We start from the raw sequence: 18,342 nt of genomic DNA on the forward strand, positions 1-18,342 counted from the left end.
AAAAGAATCAATCCTCGCAAACATGATGGATGCACTATAATTCGTCTGAAAAAAGAGAAAAAAAATTGGCACAGCGAATTTTAAGTGTAAAACATCCCTTTTATTATATGTGTATATTTTCTTTCTCTCAGTAACTCATACTACGGCCGTTATCCTTTAATCCCACTTCTATAACTTCGAGCTCTTTTGCATCGGATTTTAACATGCTAGTAACGTACATGATACCCTTTTGTTCATCATCCAAAATCTAGAATTTTTATAAATTAATTTAACAAAAATGTCTACATACGCCTACTATTTTTTTTTTACCTGAGCAATTTCTGCAGCATCCCTCTCTCTAACAGTACGCCAAACATCAGGTTGATCATTTTGTTTCAATCTTTGTGCTTTGATGGCTTGAAGTTGACGATATAATTGATTCATCTTTTCGGCCAGTTGTGGAGGTTGGTTTGGTTGACTTACGAGATTGCTCAATTGTTTAATTGCCTGTTCCTCATCAGAATTCAATGGGAACCCTTTATAACGAAGCACTTGGCTGTATCGAAGAAGCTACGTAATTACCTTTTAGAAACTACACACACACACACACACACACACACACAAAGGGGGATCACTTACTCTTAATAATCGTTGCGCCAAATTTGCATGACGACGTTTGTGCTCTTCCAATCTAACCAAGGTACTGAGATCATACTGACGTTGTACTGTTGCTAATCTGTTTGCAGTTTCCTTCAAAGTTTCTTGATGTATTTCGACTTGCTTGGATTGAATTTCTATACGCTTTAAAATATCATCAAAACCCACTGCTAATACAGGTACCAAACTAATATGAAAGAGAGAGAAAAATGTACCCTCGATGTCAGCGTCAATATAAAAAACAGCCGTTTTAAAATCATACCATGTAGGATCAGGGTTTTTACGAACAGCTTCATTCCACAAATTCTCGTCTTGATTTTGAGGGCGTACGTATAAATGTGCTTCGTTCGTTGGTACCATATTATAAAAGTAATGCTACACGCACAATGACTTAATTCACATACAAATATTCATCATTCACACTTTTTTAAAAAAAAAACTTACTCTAAATTGACAGAGAGGTGAGGTAGGATCGAAATGTGCTCTAATCAATGCAAGGTCTTGCCATACTTTTTCTTGTACAGGAGCACCACCCATCTGTTGTTGTTGTTGCTGTTGTTGTTGTTGGTTATTTCCAAATAAATTATTCGTGGTTGCTCCAAAAGCAGGTTTTGCTCCAAATCCAAAACCTGCGGTAGCAGCGGGTTGACCGAATCCAGTCGATGCTGCAGGTTGGCCAAACCCTGTCGAGGGTTGACCGAAGCCTGTACTTGTTGCTGCAGGTTGACCAAACCCTGTAGTTGCCTGTGTTTGTTGACCGAATCCTGTGGGTGCCTGCGCTTGTTGACCGAATCCTGTGGGTGCTTGTGATTGCTGACCAAAACCTGTAGGTGCTTGTGATTGTTGGCCAAAACCCATAGGTGCTTGTGATTGCTGGCCGAAAGCTGAAGGTGCCTGTGATTGTTGACCAAAACCTCCAAATCCACTGCCAGTGGAAGTAGCATTTGCTCCAAAACCACCAAATCCAGTAGTTGCTGGTGCTGCTGCAGGTTGACTTGTAGTTGCTCCAAATGCGCTTGTGGTTGCTGGTTTTGAGAATCCTCCAAATCCTTATAAAACGAAGATGTTTAATCTACAACATTCCTTTTTCTATAACTCGTTCATTATCAATAGATTTACCAGTATTTGCTGCAGGACCACCAAATAATGTGCCTGCTGCTGATGCATTACTAGTATTGGCACCGAATAAAGTTCCAGCAGAGGTGTTATTGTTAGCTCCAAACAATGTGCCTGCCTGTGATGTTGTATTAGCTGGTGTGCCAAACGCAGGTGCTACATATTAGTTTAAATAACAAACAAAAAAAGGAGGGCAATCTTTTAGCTCAATATATATACCTGTTGAACCAAAACCAAATGACATTATATACAGAACTCTTTAATGATTAACAATAACAAGAAGAAAAGAAAAAACGCGTTCTTTGGACGGAATTTTTTTTTTTTTTTTGTGGACCTTGGGTAGAAAAACAGGAAAATATCCAGTCACAATTAGGATCCGTTTTTAAAGGTGGTAACCTTCTTTTATTCGTCTTTACTCTACTTCTTCTTCCACATGGCAACTTCGTTTATTCCTTTTGCAATCATCTCGGGTTTCTTTGCCGCTTTGTCTTCTGTTTTTGCAAAGCTTTTTTCAGATGAACGCACCGAATTGTTTCTCAGTTCCATTGCCGATCAACTGGACCTTGTGCCTGAAAAGGTATGTCTTCGCTGTGTGTATATACTGCAATATCCTAACCCGTGATGAATATTTGTAAAAAAAAAAAAAAAAAGTCCTCGTTTTTAGTAGCAAGAGGTGTATGCTTCGCGCTTATATTTGCGTGTAATTCAATTATGTGGACCACCTTTACAAAGGCATTAAATGCAGCCCCTTCTTCTGTACAGGTATCCATTGTCAATGGTGCTGTCAACTTTAGTGCTTCCGTAAGTTATCATCATTATAAAAAAAGGCTACATACATATTAAAATAGCAATACGCGACATATATATATAGGCAATTTTGGGTTACTTAGTATTTAATGAGCCTTTAGCTTTAAGATGGTGGATTGGTGCCAGTTTTATTTTAGCAGGCACGATCTTGTTATCCCAATCACAAAAGAAATTACACAATAAAAAGACTTTATAAGATAGAGGAACAAAATTCTCTAATTTCTATACCCACTTGATCTCCCTTATCTAAAGTCACTAAATGGCCAGCATTTTCAACTGTCTTAATTATAGACAGCACGCCTTCCTGTTGATTGACAGCATGCAAGGCTTCCATTTCAATTCTTGTATAAGGATCTTGATCAGGTATCAAGAGTAACATGGGGACCGTTGTCAAGAGCTTGTATGGATTGGGTGGTGTAGCAGGTGTTGGGTACATTTCTGCAATAGCAACAAAACATTCATACAATGCATGACGTGACATTTGCTCCATGGCTAACTTGGCTTGTTCCTGACCATAATCTGTAATAGCTGAAGCCATCACTGCTAATCTAGCACCCTCTAACATTTCGGGTGTTGCTTGACGCGTTTTAAACAAATCCCAGCCTAGGCGAGGTACTTCCAAGTAGGGAATGCCTGATGCTAATAGGATAATACCTTGTAATTTCACTTTTTCGCTTTCCAATTTACTGGCATGTTCCGACCCAAACAACAAAGAGATGATTCCACCCATTGAAAGCCCACCGAGAAATAAGTTAATATCATGATCGGGATAATGTTTCTGCTTGACTTTTTGCAAAATTGAGTCCATATCTTGAATGACACTTGTGAATTCGAAGGGTCCTTCAGCGCCGTCAAGAGGCTGAGATAAACCATGATACCGCACATCATTAACCAAGACACGATAGCCAGCTTCTGTCAAGATCGGTATAACAGTGTCGAAATGACGGAGACTACCACCAGCGCCATGAATGAGCCAAATTAATGGGGATTGGGCGTTATTTTCTAAACCCAAAACTTCAAAGTTATTTTCCATATTTTTGGTTTTATTAATTAAAAAAAAAGGGGGGTCGTAGGGGGTTCAGATTGGGTAAGTAATTGAACTATAATCAATCGTTTATATGAACAATGGAGCTCTTTTGTTCGATGAAATAGGAAGGTGGTGCAAAGTGGCTTATTTTAGGAAATGTACTTGCCCCAGAACCTCTCTAACCTATTTGATGAGTCATTAATCTTTGTACCTTTCTCTCTTTTTCTTCTATTTTTTTTTTCTTTTGTGTAGTTACGCTGCATTGTCCCCATCCATAGCGATGATACCCACTTCAAGTACAATATCTCCTTTTACGTTATCATCCTCATGATTTTTCAGCAAGGGCTTGGATAACTCTATGGATTGCTCGAAATCCACACCCTTTTTTGAAAGGTCGAACGTCTTAAATAACTTCTCCACAGGGATTTCAATTTTACCCAAGAAATCATCCGAAAACGACTTCTTTTTGAAAACGTCGCGACACTTGTCCCTGAATCTATCCTTATCCCACACCCATATCTCAATCAAGCGCATTTGTTTCTTCATGTCCAACGGAAAAATGACGCGTTCAAACCATTCCGGATTCAAAGTTTCCTTTTTAACTTCTGTTCTTGCCCGTTCTTTACCACTTAAATCTGTGTTAATAAGAGAAAACCTTCTCTTTTTTTTTTGTATATGATATATTCATCTTACTCAATATACAAAATAGCGTAAGGATCAGAAAGTCCGTTTTTATCACTGTAGGGGGGTATGAAACCCTTATTTTAGTCATGATTTGAATTTTGATTTTCTTTATTCTTGTTTCTTACGCTGTTTCTAAATATGTGGCTTTCAGTATGTTTATAGAAAGCTTATATTCTACGTTCTTCTTGTTCAAAAAAGGCCCCATTCTAAAATAGAATAAAATAAAAACAAAACAAAAAACCGAAAAGAAAGAGAGATGGATATATGTTTACTGCTTGACGCACACACAAGAAAATTGGCGGGTATAAACTTGATGGAACATCACACATGTGACACCTCAACATTTCCCCAATGAGGGCTGCCATTGCACGTGGGGGGAAACTTAGGGAGATTCTTGAATTTAGTTACCGAGAAACAGAAAAAAGAAAATCTCGATCATATAAAGGTGTAACTAAAAGAGATTCTGCGCGCGCGTGCGCGTCAGAGAGGAGGGGAGAGAAGGGGAGGGGGTCTCAACAAGTAAATAAGAAATTTGACATTTTGCTGTTGATGGTGTGTATTACAAATAGAAAGAAGAGGGACAACAACTATTTTTAAAGAATCTGTAGGAGATGGATATTGTTTCTTGTAACAAGTTAAAGAGATTTGAAAAGGGGTCTTCAGAAAAGACCCCTTCCTATCTCTCTCTTTTCTCTGGGAGGGGGTAAGTCCTCCTGCTTATAATTCGCAACTGTTTATCGACAAATTCCAATGCAAATAGTAAATATTTATGATTATGGTGGCAACAGACAACGTGACTTCAAGTACTAGTCATCATAGATTGTAAACTATTTATTCTGCATGAACCATCTTGTCTTTTTTTTTAATGGTTCTGACGATACTCCTTTTTTTTCAGATCGTTCTTAACGCACATACTTTTTAACAAGAAAAAAAAATACACAGCCAAAGTTTCAATCTGTGAATAAACTAGTTTTGTTTGCAATAAAAGAGGGACCGATAATAATAAATGATTGCTTTTACTTTTTGTTTAATGGGAAAAGGGATTGATATCATATCAAGGAATGCAAAAAAAATAAATAAATAATACAGATCTACTATGCAGTAATATAACTGTGACAGCAATGAAAATAAAATAAAATTATATTTAAATAGTTTTAACTCCTTGGGTTTGAATAACATTATAATAATGAAACGCACAGATAATGTAAAGATCTTTTTCTTTTTTAGCTTATTATTATTTTATTATCTACCGAGTCTTTCAATCGACTCACTAGAGAGCTTCTTTTTTTTTCTCACTGTGAACGCTTGTAGGGAGATTTATAGATGTATATATAGATATATAAACTTATAGGAGATACATATACACATACGAGGGGCTTCTTTTTTATATATTCAACCTAATAAAACAATAGGCAAGCGAATTACTCTATAACTTTTTGTACTGTCGAATAAATTTAAGATGTTGTAGCCAATAGGGAAAAGGGGTTTATATAATAATAATAATGATTGCAAGGAGGACCACTACACCTATTATTTCGGTCATGTATAGTTAGACCCACCCCTAAGATTCTATTTTGTTTAAGCTTATATACTAAATCTCTCCCTCTGTAACCCTTTTCTATCACCCAAAAAGCGAAAAAAAAAAAGAATCCCCTATGTATCTTCTTGTTTATTTTCTCCTTAAAAAAAACAAAAAAGCTCATATATAAATACAATCAGTTTTTATGTTTCCCTTTTTTTTTTATATCATCAAGTAATACTTACCTTTTCCTCTACAAGTACACAAAAAACCCATTTTTTTATATACAATGAAATTCACTGGTACTATTCTTTTTGTGTCCGCTGCCTATCTTGCTTCTCTTGTATCTGCAGAGCCAATTGTATCTATTACCTCTCCTTTGATCAATACCCGTTACAAGGCAGGTTCTGAAGCTATCATTTCTTGGATCAATCCTAGTGTTGCCACTATTCCCCAGATTGTTTTAGCCAAGGGTAAATCAAATGCCCTTCAACCTCTTCATGTAATTGCTACCAACGTCAATGCTCAAGACATGAAGTACGTCTGGAAGATCCCCTTTGAGATTGACAATGCTGATGATTGTAAGTATTTTATCAATCACTTTTTCCTTATCTTATCACCGGTTGCTAATGTTTAAACTATAGATGCTTTCGAACTCGGAAATTCACCTGATCTTGCCTTTGCTGGTCCTTTCACCATTGAAGGTGGTGTTGGTGGTAACCCTGCTAGCTCTTCCAACACAACGGTGGGTACAGCAAACTCTGTTCCTGCAGCTGCTCCTGCTTCACCCGCTACTGGTGGTGGAAGTGCACCAGCCAACAACGCTGCTGCTCCCGCTTCAGCTGCCTCCACCGCTGGTACCAGCTCAACTTCTCACAGTGCCAGTGCCTCCCATGCTGCTTCAGCGGCTACCAAGGAACAAGCCGGTCAAGCTGTTGCTGCCATTGGTTTGGTTGCTGCTTTCGCTTCTCAATTCTTCTAATTAATTTTTCTCTTCTTACTACCACTATTATTCCCCTCCCCCCCCCCCTTTTTTTTTCTTACACACAATTATTTACTGTACTCCGTACTCAACCTTTTATAGTACTATTTTCTCTCCATCTCTCGTATTAAAAAATAAACTTTTCTTTCTGACAACTTAAAAAAACCCGGGATCAAATGATTGACAAAAGAACGGTTTGTCTAAAGTACTTGTTTGTTTGTTTTTATATATGGAAGAGATGGCATCAGTAATGCAGAGTTATAAGTGAAGATAATTAAAGTTTATTTCAACGAGCGTATCATGTATTATGCGTTTTGTAACTAATGTACAACCCCCTCCCCCTATTGAAAAATAGTAATGTAAGAAAAAAATTATACAAATCATGTCTGACAGATACAGATGTTGATAAAAAGAAGAAACCAGTATAAGCATCAATGTAGAGTTTTTTCTGTACAGTAAGGGTCGTGAGCGCATATTGTGTTTCTTTAAACAAACTCGCATATATCAAGCTAGCATATATTTGCTTTTTTTTTTCAAAAGCAGATTAATTCATGCATACAAATAATTCTTGATCGATACCGTATTTTATATGCTGATAATAAATGCAGATGAAACTTTCTGCTTCTAATACAAACCATGAAACATGATTTATCTGAATTATTACACCATTTAATCAGTTACCGGGAAAGTCACTAATAATTGTGATTATTTTAAAATTGACGTAATATGTGTTCATATGATACATGAAATAACCCGTGTTTTTTTTGTTAATTCTGTACCCGAACACTTGTGTTTATCAGTGTTTATGATTAGTTGCATTATAGGTGTGTTTAATCATGCATTAAAAAAAGTGATTCATAATGACAAATTAAATAAAAGTTTTCAGTAGCAGATCTAAAGCAAGCTAACATCTTGCTTTCATTGGTCTTTGACAAAATTGAATTTATGTTATTTTTTATTTGAACCCATAACATTCATCTATATGAATTTTATATAATATCATGGGATAATAGATGTCTGCTTGTATTTGTATGCCCTTCTAGTTATGAAAACAGTAACTTAAAGCGAATATAAGATACTTTATTTTTAGGGATAATGGATTCTATGGCATTTAAATACTAGTTATTTATAAATCAAATGACAGCCATTTGATTGCTTATTAGGTTTTCATAGTTTCGGCATTAAAATTTGATCATGCTAAATATACATGATTATAACTCACTGGCGCTTTCAACGTCGGTCGTAAGACTAATCAAAAACCTAAATCGTCGTCATTTGGGCCTCGAGGACATTATGGCTTACGTTTAGACGCACTGCAGAAAACTTCATGCAAAGGATGATAATGAAACAGCCGCAATTTTTATTTTACTCACACTCTATACCACGATCCATTATAAAGGATTATAAATGTAAATACTAGGAACACATTAATTCTTTATTCTGTTTCATTTTGCTTTACTTCAAACAAAATTGATTCATCTCTTTCAAAACGCTGTAAAAGAGGCTTTTTTCGACAGTTGACATCAAACTTCTGAAGACATTAAGCAGTACTTAAAAAATTAGGCTTTCAAAAACAGTTTTGTTTTAATCATCGATAATAGCAAAAAAAAAAAAAAAAAAAAAAAAAAAAAAACTCAGTTTTTTTTTTTTCGCTGTAAGCCTTTAATAAGCTTATAGAACTACGATTGAGAACGTTTAAGAACGTTTAAGAAAGAGTAAACGATAAATCTGTAGTAATGAATGTTTGATACAACTAATATACAAAAATTGAAAGCTTGAATAGGTTCCAGCAGAATATCGATCAATAAAGGTTAAGCCCAAACACGCTATTTATTGTGAGGAGTGTTCTGGCGTATGAGTTATTAAAATATAAAATATGATCTGTTTCATTCTAACTTTAGTCTTATCTTCTGATAAAGTTAAAATGACATTAAAAAGTGTAATCATAACTGTTTTGATAAATTGCATAACTGGAATGTTCTTTACATTTGTCTCAAAAGTCCACATCTTTTATTGCAGTATGATGGAGCTAAAGAAAAAAAAAAATGATGATAATGAAGAATTTAGTTTAATTTTTGTAGTTCAAATGATTTTATTTGGTTGAATTTACGATTTTATTAATGATTCGTTATACTTTGTACCGATCAAGATGTCGGTAATCGATGGCTGGAAACGGAACTGTTTTCGACGGTGTAAGTTCATGGCTACTCGTTACATGGATCCTAATCTAATATCCTTGCTTCTCCGTGAACTCTTTTCGGACCAAGCAAAATAACCTAAAATGCATGAATAGACTAGGTAAGACAGAAATACGTGAATAGGGATCAGTTGTATGCTACCTCCAATCTGTGCAGGGCCCCAACCAAGTTTTCGATACCCTTCCAAAGCTGATTTTGTGGAGAAGTACCGGAAAAAGAGAAGGCGCAGACCTCTTCAAGAGTATATAATTTTTTTTGCCTTCAATCTCAATGTGTACAGGTGTGCGTCCAAGCCCATTATATGAACTAAAGGGAATGTGATACTTGTGACCCAACCAAGTCTCAAAGAGGTAACTCCAAAACTTAGCTTGTAAATTAAGATAAGTAAGGGATTATACTATAAGTAGGCGTAAACAAATATTCTTTTTGCTGAAGACAAAGAACAAGAAAGTGAGAGAGAGAAAAGATTCTCATCTTTTTCACTAAAAAGCTTACCCGGAATAGCTTTTTTAGCCATCTCACCGATACCAGCGTCAAGCACACCAGACGTCATTTTCAATGTAACATTTTAATGTTTAACCTTATTATAAAAAATAAACCTATTAGTGCAGACGATCAAAGTGCGTATGCAACTATGCAACTGCTCATATCTTGAATATAAATACAATATTAAGACTCGCAAGTGTACTGCAAGCCATCTATTTTTGTGCCAAGAAAGCGGTACCAGAATGTGTTTTGAATAGGAGGTTTAACAGGATGATGTACATACTTACCCATTTTCGTATGTTTGTCCGTAATGTTGTTTGCTTTATGCGCCTATTTTGTTTTCGATCCGGAAGCGTTACTGTAGCGTAAGTCTAAAAACGGAAGGGACTGTCTAACGACACGCCCCCTTTTTTCCAACGACGCGAGAGAGAATCCGCTTTTTTTTTTCTTTTTCTTTTTTACTGTCATTTACATATAAAAAAACAAAGTTATGCCCTCTACTGCAATGAAACGAACCAACAGTTTTCGTGATAGTCCAGAACCTGTGGTATGTACATAAGAACGTAAAATGAAATACCTTATTCTGAGACTATTGTCAAAAACAAAACAGGACTACAAACCGGAAAAGAGCCGAAGAATTGAACGGGAAGTGATTGAAGAAGAAGACGAAGATATATACTCTGCCGAAGAAGAAGAAGAAGAAGAACCCATTCAAAGACTCTCAGGAGAGACTTCGCTTAATGACCCGGTTGATTTTAGTGACATGGTAAAAACTAAAAAAAAAAAAAAAAAAAAAAAAAAAAAAAAAATGACAGTTTTTTTGAAGGGACATGTCTAATTACATAAATAGAAAATCAATGACGGTGGTACCATTGCAAGAGTCGAAGTAGTCAACTTTATGTGTCATAAATATTTGAAAGTGGATCTAGGACCAAAGATTAATTTCGTCATTGGCCATAACGGAAGTGGAAAAAGTGCCATTTTGACAGCCATTACACTCGCATTGGGAGCCAACGCCAACTCCACCAATCGAGGTCGAAACCTGGGTTCTTTTATCAAGGAAGGCATGAGGTAAAAATCACTTTATCTTTACCAACTCAAGTACATACACTGATATTAAAAAAAAAAACATAGTGCAGCAAATATCACCATTCACCTTACCAACGGCGGTGATCGACCTTATAAACCCAACTTGTACCCAGGCATCATTGTCATCGAACGTCGATTAAACCTCGAAGGTCCCTCACCCTATAAACTCAAAAACAGTTCCGGTAAAATCATCTCTCACAAAAAGGAAGACCTTATAGCCATTCTTGATCATTTCAGCATCCTCGTCAACAACCCCTTGACCATGTTGACTCAGGATATGGCCCGAAAGTTTCTCAGTGATAGTACGGCAGAAGATAAATACCGCTTATTCATGAACGGCACCCAATTATCAAATATGCAGATCGATTTCGAGACCGTACGTCAAAGTTTAGATACAGCAAAAACCACTCTGGACCGTAAAAAGGAAGGATTGCCTGGTTTACAGGAAAAGGCGAATGAAGCACAACGTCGTTATGAGGATTTAAAAGAAGCAAGAGATATCACCACACATATTGATGAGTTGAACAATGAATTGGTATGGTCTCAAATCATTTTAAAGGAAAAAGTCGCCGAGAAATACAAACACGATGTCGCCGTGGCAGAAAGAAATCTGGAAAACATGCAAGAGCAATACGAAACCCAAAAATCAAAGATTGATGACGTTGTCAAAAAAATTGAGGCTGTCAATCAGGAATGGGATCATCATCGCAACGTGCCTGATCCCGATGCCGAAGAAAAGAAGCAATTATCAGAACAAAAAATAGACAAGGAAATTCAAAACAGAGGGTTTAGGGTAAAGAAAAAAAATTTATTTTGTGAATATTGGTAAGAAAAAAAAAAAAAACTCACGTTTATTCCTGTAGGATGAACTGATGGATATTAACGAACTTATTAAAAGTACAAGAACCGCCAAAGCCAGACAAGAAACCAATTTAAAAGTCCAAACCGATAAATTGGAAGCCTCGACCCGAGTGAAACGTGATGAAATTCTGGAAGAGATCAACCAAGCCAAAGAAATCATTGAAACGAAGCGAAAACAAGCAAAAGAATTTCGCATCCAATACGACGAATTCGATGAACAAAGTAAAGCCGTCAAAGAGAAAAGAGGACATGTCATAGATGAATCGAAAGAGACTCGAGATCTCATCGACCAATGCACGAAAAAAATTTACGATTTAAACGCACAACAGCAGAATCGTATGAAGGCCTATGGCTCAAATATGCCCCACGTATTGGACGCCATCGATCGTGAAAAACGTTGGAGGATGCGAAAACCCGCTGGCCCTTTTGGTTCCACCATGAAATTACTGCAACCTCAATTTGCCAATACTCTAGAATCTTTCTTTAAAAAATCCTTGAACTCATTTGTAGTCGAATGCTTTCATGATAAACATTTATTGTTTAACATTTTGAAAAGAGCCAAATTAGAAAATACAACTATATATGTCTCGGAATATGATGCCTTTGATTACTCCACCGGTGAACCAGACCCACAGTATATGACCATACTGAGGGCAATCAAATTTGAGAATGATTGGATTAAACGCCAATTGATCGTGCATCAGTATATCGAAAAAGCCTTATTGTTTGAAGATCGTGTAGAAGCAGACAATGTCATGTTGACCCATCCAAGAAATGCCAAGATGTGTTTCACTAGTGGCGGTCATAAAGTAGGTGGAAGTGTCGGTATGAAGACAGAAACGCTTGATCCCTGGAGCGGTCTTCCTCGATTTATGACCGATATCGGTTCTCAAATCCGCAAATACCAACAAGACAAGGAATCATTACAGGAAAAGTACTTTGAGAATGAAAAAAAACTTCGAGATCTCACCACGGAGAATATCGAGCTTGAAAAGAAACGAAATGCCAGTCGACACCGTGAGAATGAAATCGAAGCGGAAATCAGAAAATTCTATGGCTATATTGAAAACAAGGAAGACAACCTCAAAGAAGACGATCCCGTGGATTTATCCTTATTCGAAGAAGAAATCAAAGAATGCGATGAAAAGCTTTTACAATATGTAAATCAGTTTAAAGACATCAAAGCGCAACGCGTCGCTTTACTTGATGAAATGAAGCACATCCTCGACAAAACCAGTCTCATTGAGAAAAAGGAAGCAGAACGAGAAAACATATCGCATGAATACCGTACACGAGTCGCCAAATTGCATGAACTCAAGACAAAACTCGCAGACAAGCTGGAACAATTTTATTCACAGAAACAATCATTAAAGAGTCGTCTTGAAAGTCGAAAGACTATGTTAGGTGAGGCCGAGCAACTGGTCCGTACCTGGATCGCTGAATGTCAAGAGGATTATCCCGATCGTGTCGATACCGAAAGAGAACCCCATGAAATCGAAATGGAAATTAAACGTTTGCAAGGTATCGCTTCTCGTATCGAAGATGAAGCTGGTATCACTTTGGAAGAGGTAGAAGAGTTAACCATGACAACCGTGTTGGCCTGGGAGCAAGCCATGACGATCTCTAGAGAAATGGAAGCATTGTCAGCAGCTTTAAGAGAGATGCTCGAGAAACGTATTCGCAGATGGGAAAATTACCGTGCTTACATGGTATTGGCTGCCAAGCATTATTTTAGTTATTATCTTCATTTAAGAGGTGACGAAGGTGTTCTTCGTTTTAATCATCAGACAAAGAGACTAGATATTCGTGTATCCACCGGTGACCAATATCGAAAGGGCTCACGTCAAAAGGATTCAAGATCTCTTTCCGGTGGTGAGAAATCCTTTTCACAAATCAGTTTATTATTGTCGCTGTGGCAAAGTATTTCTTCGCCTCTTATCTGGTAAACGTTTTCTTGATAAAAATAGAAAGAAATAACTCTAACCTTTTTTTTAAATCCTTTTTCAGTCTTGATGAATTCGATGTGTTTATGGATGCTGTGAATCGTAAACAAACCATGAGCATGATTGTAAGTATGATGTTTATCTATAATAAGACTTTATTTAACCCTCCATATTAGATGAATGCAGCACATGACAATTCTTCACAATATATTTTGATTACTCCCCAAGGTAAACATATAACAAAACACACAAACAAATAGCCTATTAACCTTTCTTTTATATAGATGCAACGGGTATCAATCCTGGTAAATTCGTCACAGTTCATAAATTAGCTGATCCTGACCGCCACGATTAAGCATCCTTTTTTTTTTCAAACATACCTCATAATTCGCATTATCTTTTACTATTTTGTCACATCTTTCTAAATTGGCCTTTTTGGATTTTTTTTAAAAAAAAATCGAAAGCCACATATAAATTGCACCTATCTTTTTTGTCAATTTAAATCTTGTGTATTAGCCCCACTGTACCTTTGACAAAGGGTCTCTTCCTTTTTTTCGGATTTTCTTCAGTATAACACCTTGGGTGATTTTAATAGACATCTGATGAAAAGCACACAACTGATAAATTGCATATATGATGGGGAATGACCAAACATGCCATGGAACAAGGCAGCCAAGACCCCAGGATGATTGAAATAGAAATATATATAAAAAAAAAAAGCTAAGCTTAGATATCCCCAAATGAAATTGTGACGCATTTAGCAGGGCGTAGTTTCTATTCGTGGACAGTCTCCATCATATGAGCACAACATATATTTTGGTGATAGACTCCTCTCCAACCGTTGCCATAAGAAACGGGACAATTAATTCAAAAGTGCCCTTTCTTGAGCCTCATCTCCCCCCACACACACACACACACAACGCGAGACACAGATGATCCTATCCCATCGGGAAGTCAAATGACAGTCACACTGATTGTGCTCAATAAAAAGGGGGGGGTGGGGCGGGTTCTCCTGAAAATTTACCTTAAAAAAGAATTGATTGGCTTGAAAGCAAAAAGGTAGAAGTTCAATTCCGGATGAATGGCAAAAAAAAAAAAACAAAGCCTCGTCATTATATTAACACGGGTTCGTTACACAAGCGTGGCTGATATGAGACACACACATATTTCTAACGCGCAATAGAATTCGGGTGCGCCAAGAAAATATTTATTTATAAATATTTTTTTTTTTGATCCCCTAAAAATATAATATAAAAAAGAGTTTATTTAAATTTTTTTTTTTTTCTTCTTTTTGTTCACCTATTAATTTTTTTTTTCTTTTTTTTTCACCTGTAATTATTTTTTTTATATAAAGAAGAAAAAAAAAAAAAATGTCTTGTTATAAAAAAAATTCTACATTATTTCTATATGCATTATTTGCATTATTGATGACGATGGTCAATGCTGCACCTTTGGGTAGTATTGATGATAGTTCAGCTACTTTAGTTTGTAAGCATTTATTATTAATTTTCCTGTTTGTTTGATGATTAGGCTTATTCACATTTTTATTTTTATAAATTAGTTGCTGGACATACTGTTACCGCTCAAGGTATCGCCTTTAGTGTCTTGCTAATTGTTTCCGGTGCTTATCTTTGTTTCTTGGGAGGTAATCATCATCGTTTAAAAAAAAAAAAAAAAAATAGCACTAACCACTTATTTATAATTAGGTGTGTATCAAACGTTTACGGTATTCATCGTCGGCTTTTATGTTGGATCGAATATTGCTTACATTATCATGACCAATGCCAAATCTGATTTCGGAACCAACTCACAAACGATTTTACTCTGTGTGAGTATTGGTGTGGGATTAATTGTGGGAGGATTATTAAGTTGCTGTCTTTCACTGGCGGTGTATTTAGTCGGTGCTTTACTTGGTTACGCCCTGGCGCTCTGGTTATTGTCCTGGGTTTCAAATGGTTTAATTCAAACTAATTGGGGTCGTGCCATCTTAATCATCTGTTTCGTCATTGCCGGTGTTGTCTTGATGGCTTTCCTCGAGCGTCCCATGTTTGTCATCGCATCCGCCTTCATTGGTTCCTTTGCTATCTTTGCCGGTGCCGATGTTTATGTCAAGTCCGGTTTCTTGGAACTCATCGATCAACTCTTACACGCCAGACAATTAGATATCTTGGTGAACGCCACAGTTCCCTTGCGTGGCATGTTGGGTGGTTGTTTAGGTCTGGCCATTGTCGGTTCCTTGATTCAATGGTGTTTAGTACGTCGTAGAGATACTCAAGGTGGCGGTTGGAGTCGTGTATAAACAACCCTTTTTATTCCCCCCCCCCCTTTATTTTTTTTCCTCTCATTTTCTTACCTCTTATTTCATGAATAAAACAATACACACACACACAAAATATGTACTATATATACTCTTTACATCAAAGGATTTTTTTATTTTTTTTTTTACTTTTTTTTTTTTGTGAAGCATTATTATTTACAATTTCTTTTCTTTTTTAAGCTGTTAATTCCCAGTATTCAACAGGATCTCCTCTTTGTTCCACAAAGGATCTTCGAATATGAGGATGATCCATCATTTGTTTTAAAACCTTTTGCCAATCCCTAATTGTCTTTGCATCATGGATATCCACGATGGAGGATCGAAGTTCGGAGGCAGAAAGTGCAGGTGATGGGTACTTTGCTGGATCTTTGGCATGATTATCGTACTAATAATAATAATAATAAAAAAACGTTAATTAGTTTTCATTTAATTATAATTTTTTTTTATATATATCTGTATACCTGTTTCTTTAATTGATCCGTCACCGCTTGGATCATCTTATTCACTTTTTGTTTAGCGGCCATTTTTTGTTGAATCACTTTAAAAAGAATCGCCAATGCAGAAAGTCCAACCGTCGACACTTTTCTATAAGGGTTAATCATAGTCCTTTTTTTTTTTCTTATTCTTATTATTTTTATCAGCAAACTTACATAAAATATAGGCCTTGACTTTAGTGGGAATCGACTTGTAGAGTCGCTTGGCCTGGCATGAAAAGGTATACTTACAATGATCCGTTCCCAAATAACGTTCATTATTCTCACTATACCAAATAAAGTTAGTCCTCATCTTATAAACAAGTTTTTTTTTTAAAAAGCTTACGTTTCCCAATAGTGGACTTTTGGATCTTCCAAGACAGCCGATAAAGCAATGACAAGAATTTCCTCCATTTTATCCGCAGGTAAATGTGATTGAATGGATCTGTTTAAATCGTCCATGATATCCTTCACAGCGACACGCGTAGGAGGAACATCTCGTGGCAAATGATCGGGATGAGCTAATAAATGTTCACAGGTCGCTTTGCCTTGTTCCGTTGCCAACTTATACTTGATATGGCGTTCTACTTTTGCAATATACTTTCCCAAGGCCGAATTATGAACACAATCATCTGCAATCGGCAAAAAGTGACGGAAATTATAAATGGGTGTCTTTCTTTCATACAAACCATCACAGGTTAATTCTCCTCCTTTGCATACACCATGATCAGGGCAAGGAATGCAGGAAGAAGGAAGTAATGAGAAAAATCCCGTATTCGAATTCGCCGTTTGATTCACGTCCTTTGGGTACGTATTACAGTATCCATTGTTCTTGCGTGCAATGGAGGTAATCACCAGTCCAATCGAACCAATCAAGAGGTACGCAGCACAGAGTCCGTAAAGGATACGTGTACAACGCGCTTTCCATTGTTGGAAACGAGCGGTAGCTACAGCCAAGGTCTGACGTTTATCACGGTAGCCAGAAGATACAAATACTTCAGGTGGTACGGCTTGGTCCTTGTATAATAAAACTAGCTCTTCTTGGTCCACTTGGCCCACATCTTCGTCCTCGTCTGTATCGTCTGTATCTGCATTATAATCTTCGTCTTCGTCCTCTTCTTCCATCACCGCTTCTTCTTCTTCTTCCATCACCGCTACTTCTTCTTCTTCTTCGTCCTCCGCCGCTACTTTCTCCTCTACCTCCTTCACCTCCTCTTTTTCCTCCTCTGGTGACTCTCGTTCAACTTTGCTTTCATGGTCGTCTTCTTCACTGTAATATTGAGTGGTCAAAGGTACGAAATTTTCCTCTTCTTCTGCTGCGGAAGAAGCAAATGAATCCTCAGGATTAAATGCAACATGTGTGGATTTCTTGGAATGCTTGCCGTTGGGTTTAACGACAGGTTTCTTTGGTTTATAGGTGCTCGTACTGGGTTTAGGGGAGCTTGTACTGGGTTTAGCTGCTGACTTGGGAGGTTTTATGGGTCTCTGTTTAGGAATATAAACATCATCGTCGTCTTCAGAAGCAAATGAGTCTTCAGGGTTAAAATGTTTTCTAGAGGAAGGTGTCTGAGGAATAGTAAATCCGTCTGCATCCTTTTCATGAAGTAAATGTTGCAATCGATCGAGTTCGGATTGATGTTTCCTTTGAGCTCGACGACCGCCTCGACCGTAGGTTTCGTGGGCTTCAGCCTCTAAACGTTCTGCTTCCCTTTGCTTATACTCTTGCAGGATTTCATTACGACGGGGTTCAATGTTTTTTTTAAATAAATTAATGAGATCCACACGCGTAATGCTAGATAAATAGGGAATATCGTGAGCCGCTAGAATCTCTTTGAGTTGATATTTTCGAAGTGACCCAATAGAGAAATTCTCGTCTACACACACAAAAAAAAAAAAAGGGCTCGTTAATCTTCCTAAAGTTGGCTTCTTCTTTAGCTTTTTTTTTTTTTTTTTTTTTTTTACCAAGATAGTAGAGTTCGTTAGGAATATCAGGGTTGTTCCGCATGTTGACAACCGTTACGGAGACTTTTTTTTTTTATCAAGAAAAAAGGCGTTTTTTTTTTATTATTATTATTTATTTTATTTAATCCTTATTTTTTTTTTTTTTTTTTTCAACGTCACTCTTTGTTGTGCTTATTTTATGAATTTACAATGGAAGTGACGTAAGTATTTTATTGGAATTTTCTCCCTTTTAAAAAAATCCA

General features: G+C 36.7%; 8 protein-coding genes across 8 annotated transcripts; 4 read left to right on the forward strand and 4 right to left on the reverse strand.

The window, feature by feature from the left end:
- Positions 1-30: 30 nt before the first annotated feature.
- On the reverse strand, positions 31-2,054 carry EV154DRAFT_511529 (nucleoporin complex subunit 54-domain-containing protein). The gene is made up of 7 exons (XM_051601822.1): positions 1,972-2,054; positions 1,756-1,887; positions 1,081-1,685; positions 899-1,011; positions 619-823; positions 310-549; positions 31-247 (listed from the first exon to the last, which is right to left on the reverse strand). The coding sequence occupies exons 1-7, from the start codon at positions 1,994-1,996 to the stop codon at positions 128-130; spliced, it is 1,440 nt and encodes a 479-aa protein (XP_051456829.1). The 5' UTR covers positions 1,997-2,054; the 3' UTR covers positions 31-127.
- Positions 2,055-2,191: 137 nt separating this feature from the next.
- Positions 2,192-2,713, forward strand: EV154DRAFT_386562 (uncharacterized protein; the record flags this gene model as incomplete). The annotated part of the gene is made up of 3 exons (XM_051595049.1): positions 2,192-2,329; positions 2,404-2,553; positions 2,624-2,713. Coding segments are annotated over 3 exons (378 nt in total), but the record flags the coding sequence as incomplete, so codon positions are not given.
- A 36-nt stretch (positions 2,714-2,749) lies between these two features.
- EV154DRAFT_482254 (Alpha/Beta hydrolase protein) lies at positions 2,750-3,592 on the reverse strand (the record flags this gene model as incomplete). The annotated part of the gene is made up of 1 exon (XM_051598485.1): positions 2,750-3,592. One exon carries the CDS (start codon positions 3,590-3,592, stop codon positions 2,750-2,752), a length of 843 nt encoding a protein of 280 aa, XP_051456831.1.
- A 154-nt stretch (positions 3,593-3,746) lies between these two features.
- EV154DRAFT_511534 (C2 domain-containing protein) lies at positions 3,747-4,532 on the reverse strand. The gene is made up of 3 exons (XM_051601823.1): positions 4,396-4,532; positions 4,280-4,324; positions 3,747-4,214 (listed from the first exon to the last, which is right to left on the reverse strand). Exons 1-3 carry the CDS (start codon positions 4,473-4,475, stop codon positions 3,839-3,841), a joined length of 501 nt encoding a protein of 166 aa, XP_051456832.1. The 5' UTR covers positions 4,476-4,532; the 3' UTR covers positions 3,747-3,838.
- Positions 4,533-6,023: 1,491 nt separating this feature from the next.
- On the forward strand, positions 6,024-6,885 carry EV154DRAFT_603267 (uncharacterized protein). Its single transcript, XM_051607343.1, has 2 exons — positions 6,024-6,370; positions 6,434-6,885. The coding sequence occupies exons 1-2, from the start codon at positions 6,079-6,081 to the stop codon at positions 6,769-6,771; spliced, it is 630 nt and encodes a 209-aa protein (XP_051456833.1). The 5' UTR covers positions 6,024-6,078; the 3' UTR covers positions 6,772-6,885.
- Positions 6,886-10,320: 3,435 nt separating this feature from the next.
- On the forward strand, positions 10,321-13,524 carry EV154DRAFT_422057 (uncharacterized protein; the record flags this gene model as incomplete). Its single annotated transcript, XM_051596070.1, has 4 exons — positions 10,321-10,526; positions 10,590-11,256; positions 11,408-13,347; positions 13,413-13,524. Coding segments are annotated over 4 exons (2,925 nt in total), but the record flags the coding sequence as incomplete, so codon positions are not given.
- A 971-nt stretch (positions 13,525-14,495) lies between these two features.
- EV154DRAFT_603269 (uncharacterized protein) lies at positions 14,496-15,762 on the forward strand. Its single transcript, XM_051607344.1, has 3 exons — positions 14,496-14,836; positions 14,910-14,993; positions 15,055-15,762. Exons 1-3 carry the CDS (start codon positions 14,719-14,721, stop codon positions 15,645-15,647), a joined length of 795 nt encoding a protein of 264 aa, XP_051456835.1. The 5' UTR covers positions 14,496-14,718; the 3' UTR covers positions 15,648-15,762.
- A 17-nt stretch (positions 15,763-15,779) lies between these two features.
- Positions 15,780-18,201, reverse strand: EV154DRAFT_252033 (uncharacterized protein). The gene is made up of 5 exons (XM_051594616.1): positions 18,101-18,201; positions 16,485-18,012; positions 16,391-16,425; positions 16,127-16,203; positions 15,780-16,050 (listed from the first exon to the last, which is right to left on the reverse strand). Exons 1-5 carry the CDS (start codon positions 18,141-18,143, stop codon positions 15,841-15,843), a joined length of 1,893 nt encoding a protein of 630 aa, XP_051456836.1. The 5' UTR covers positions 18,144-18,201; the 3' UTR covers positions 15,780-15,840.
- Positions 18,202-18,342: the final 141 nt, after the last annotated feature.

Source organism: Mucor mucedo (assembly GCF_025094135.1).
Source record: "Mucor mucedo strain NRRL 3635 chromosome Unknown EV154scaffold_56, whole genome shotgun sequence".
In the NCBI taxonomy this organism is placed as follows: domain Eukaryota; kingdom Fungi; phylum Mucoromycota; class Mucoromycetes; order Mucorales; family Mucoraceae; genus Mucor; species Mucor mucedo.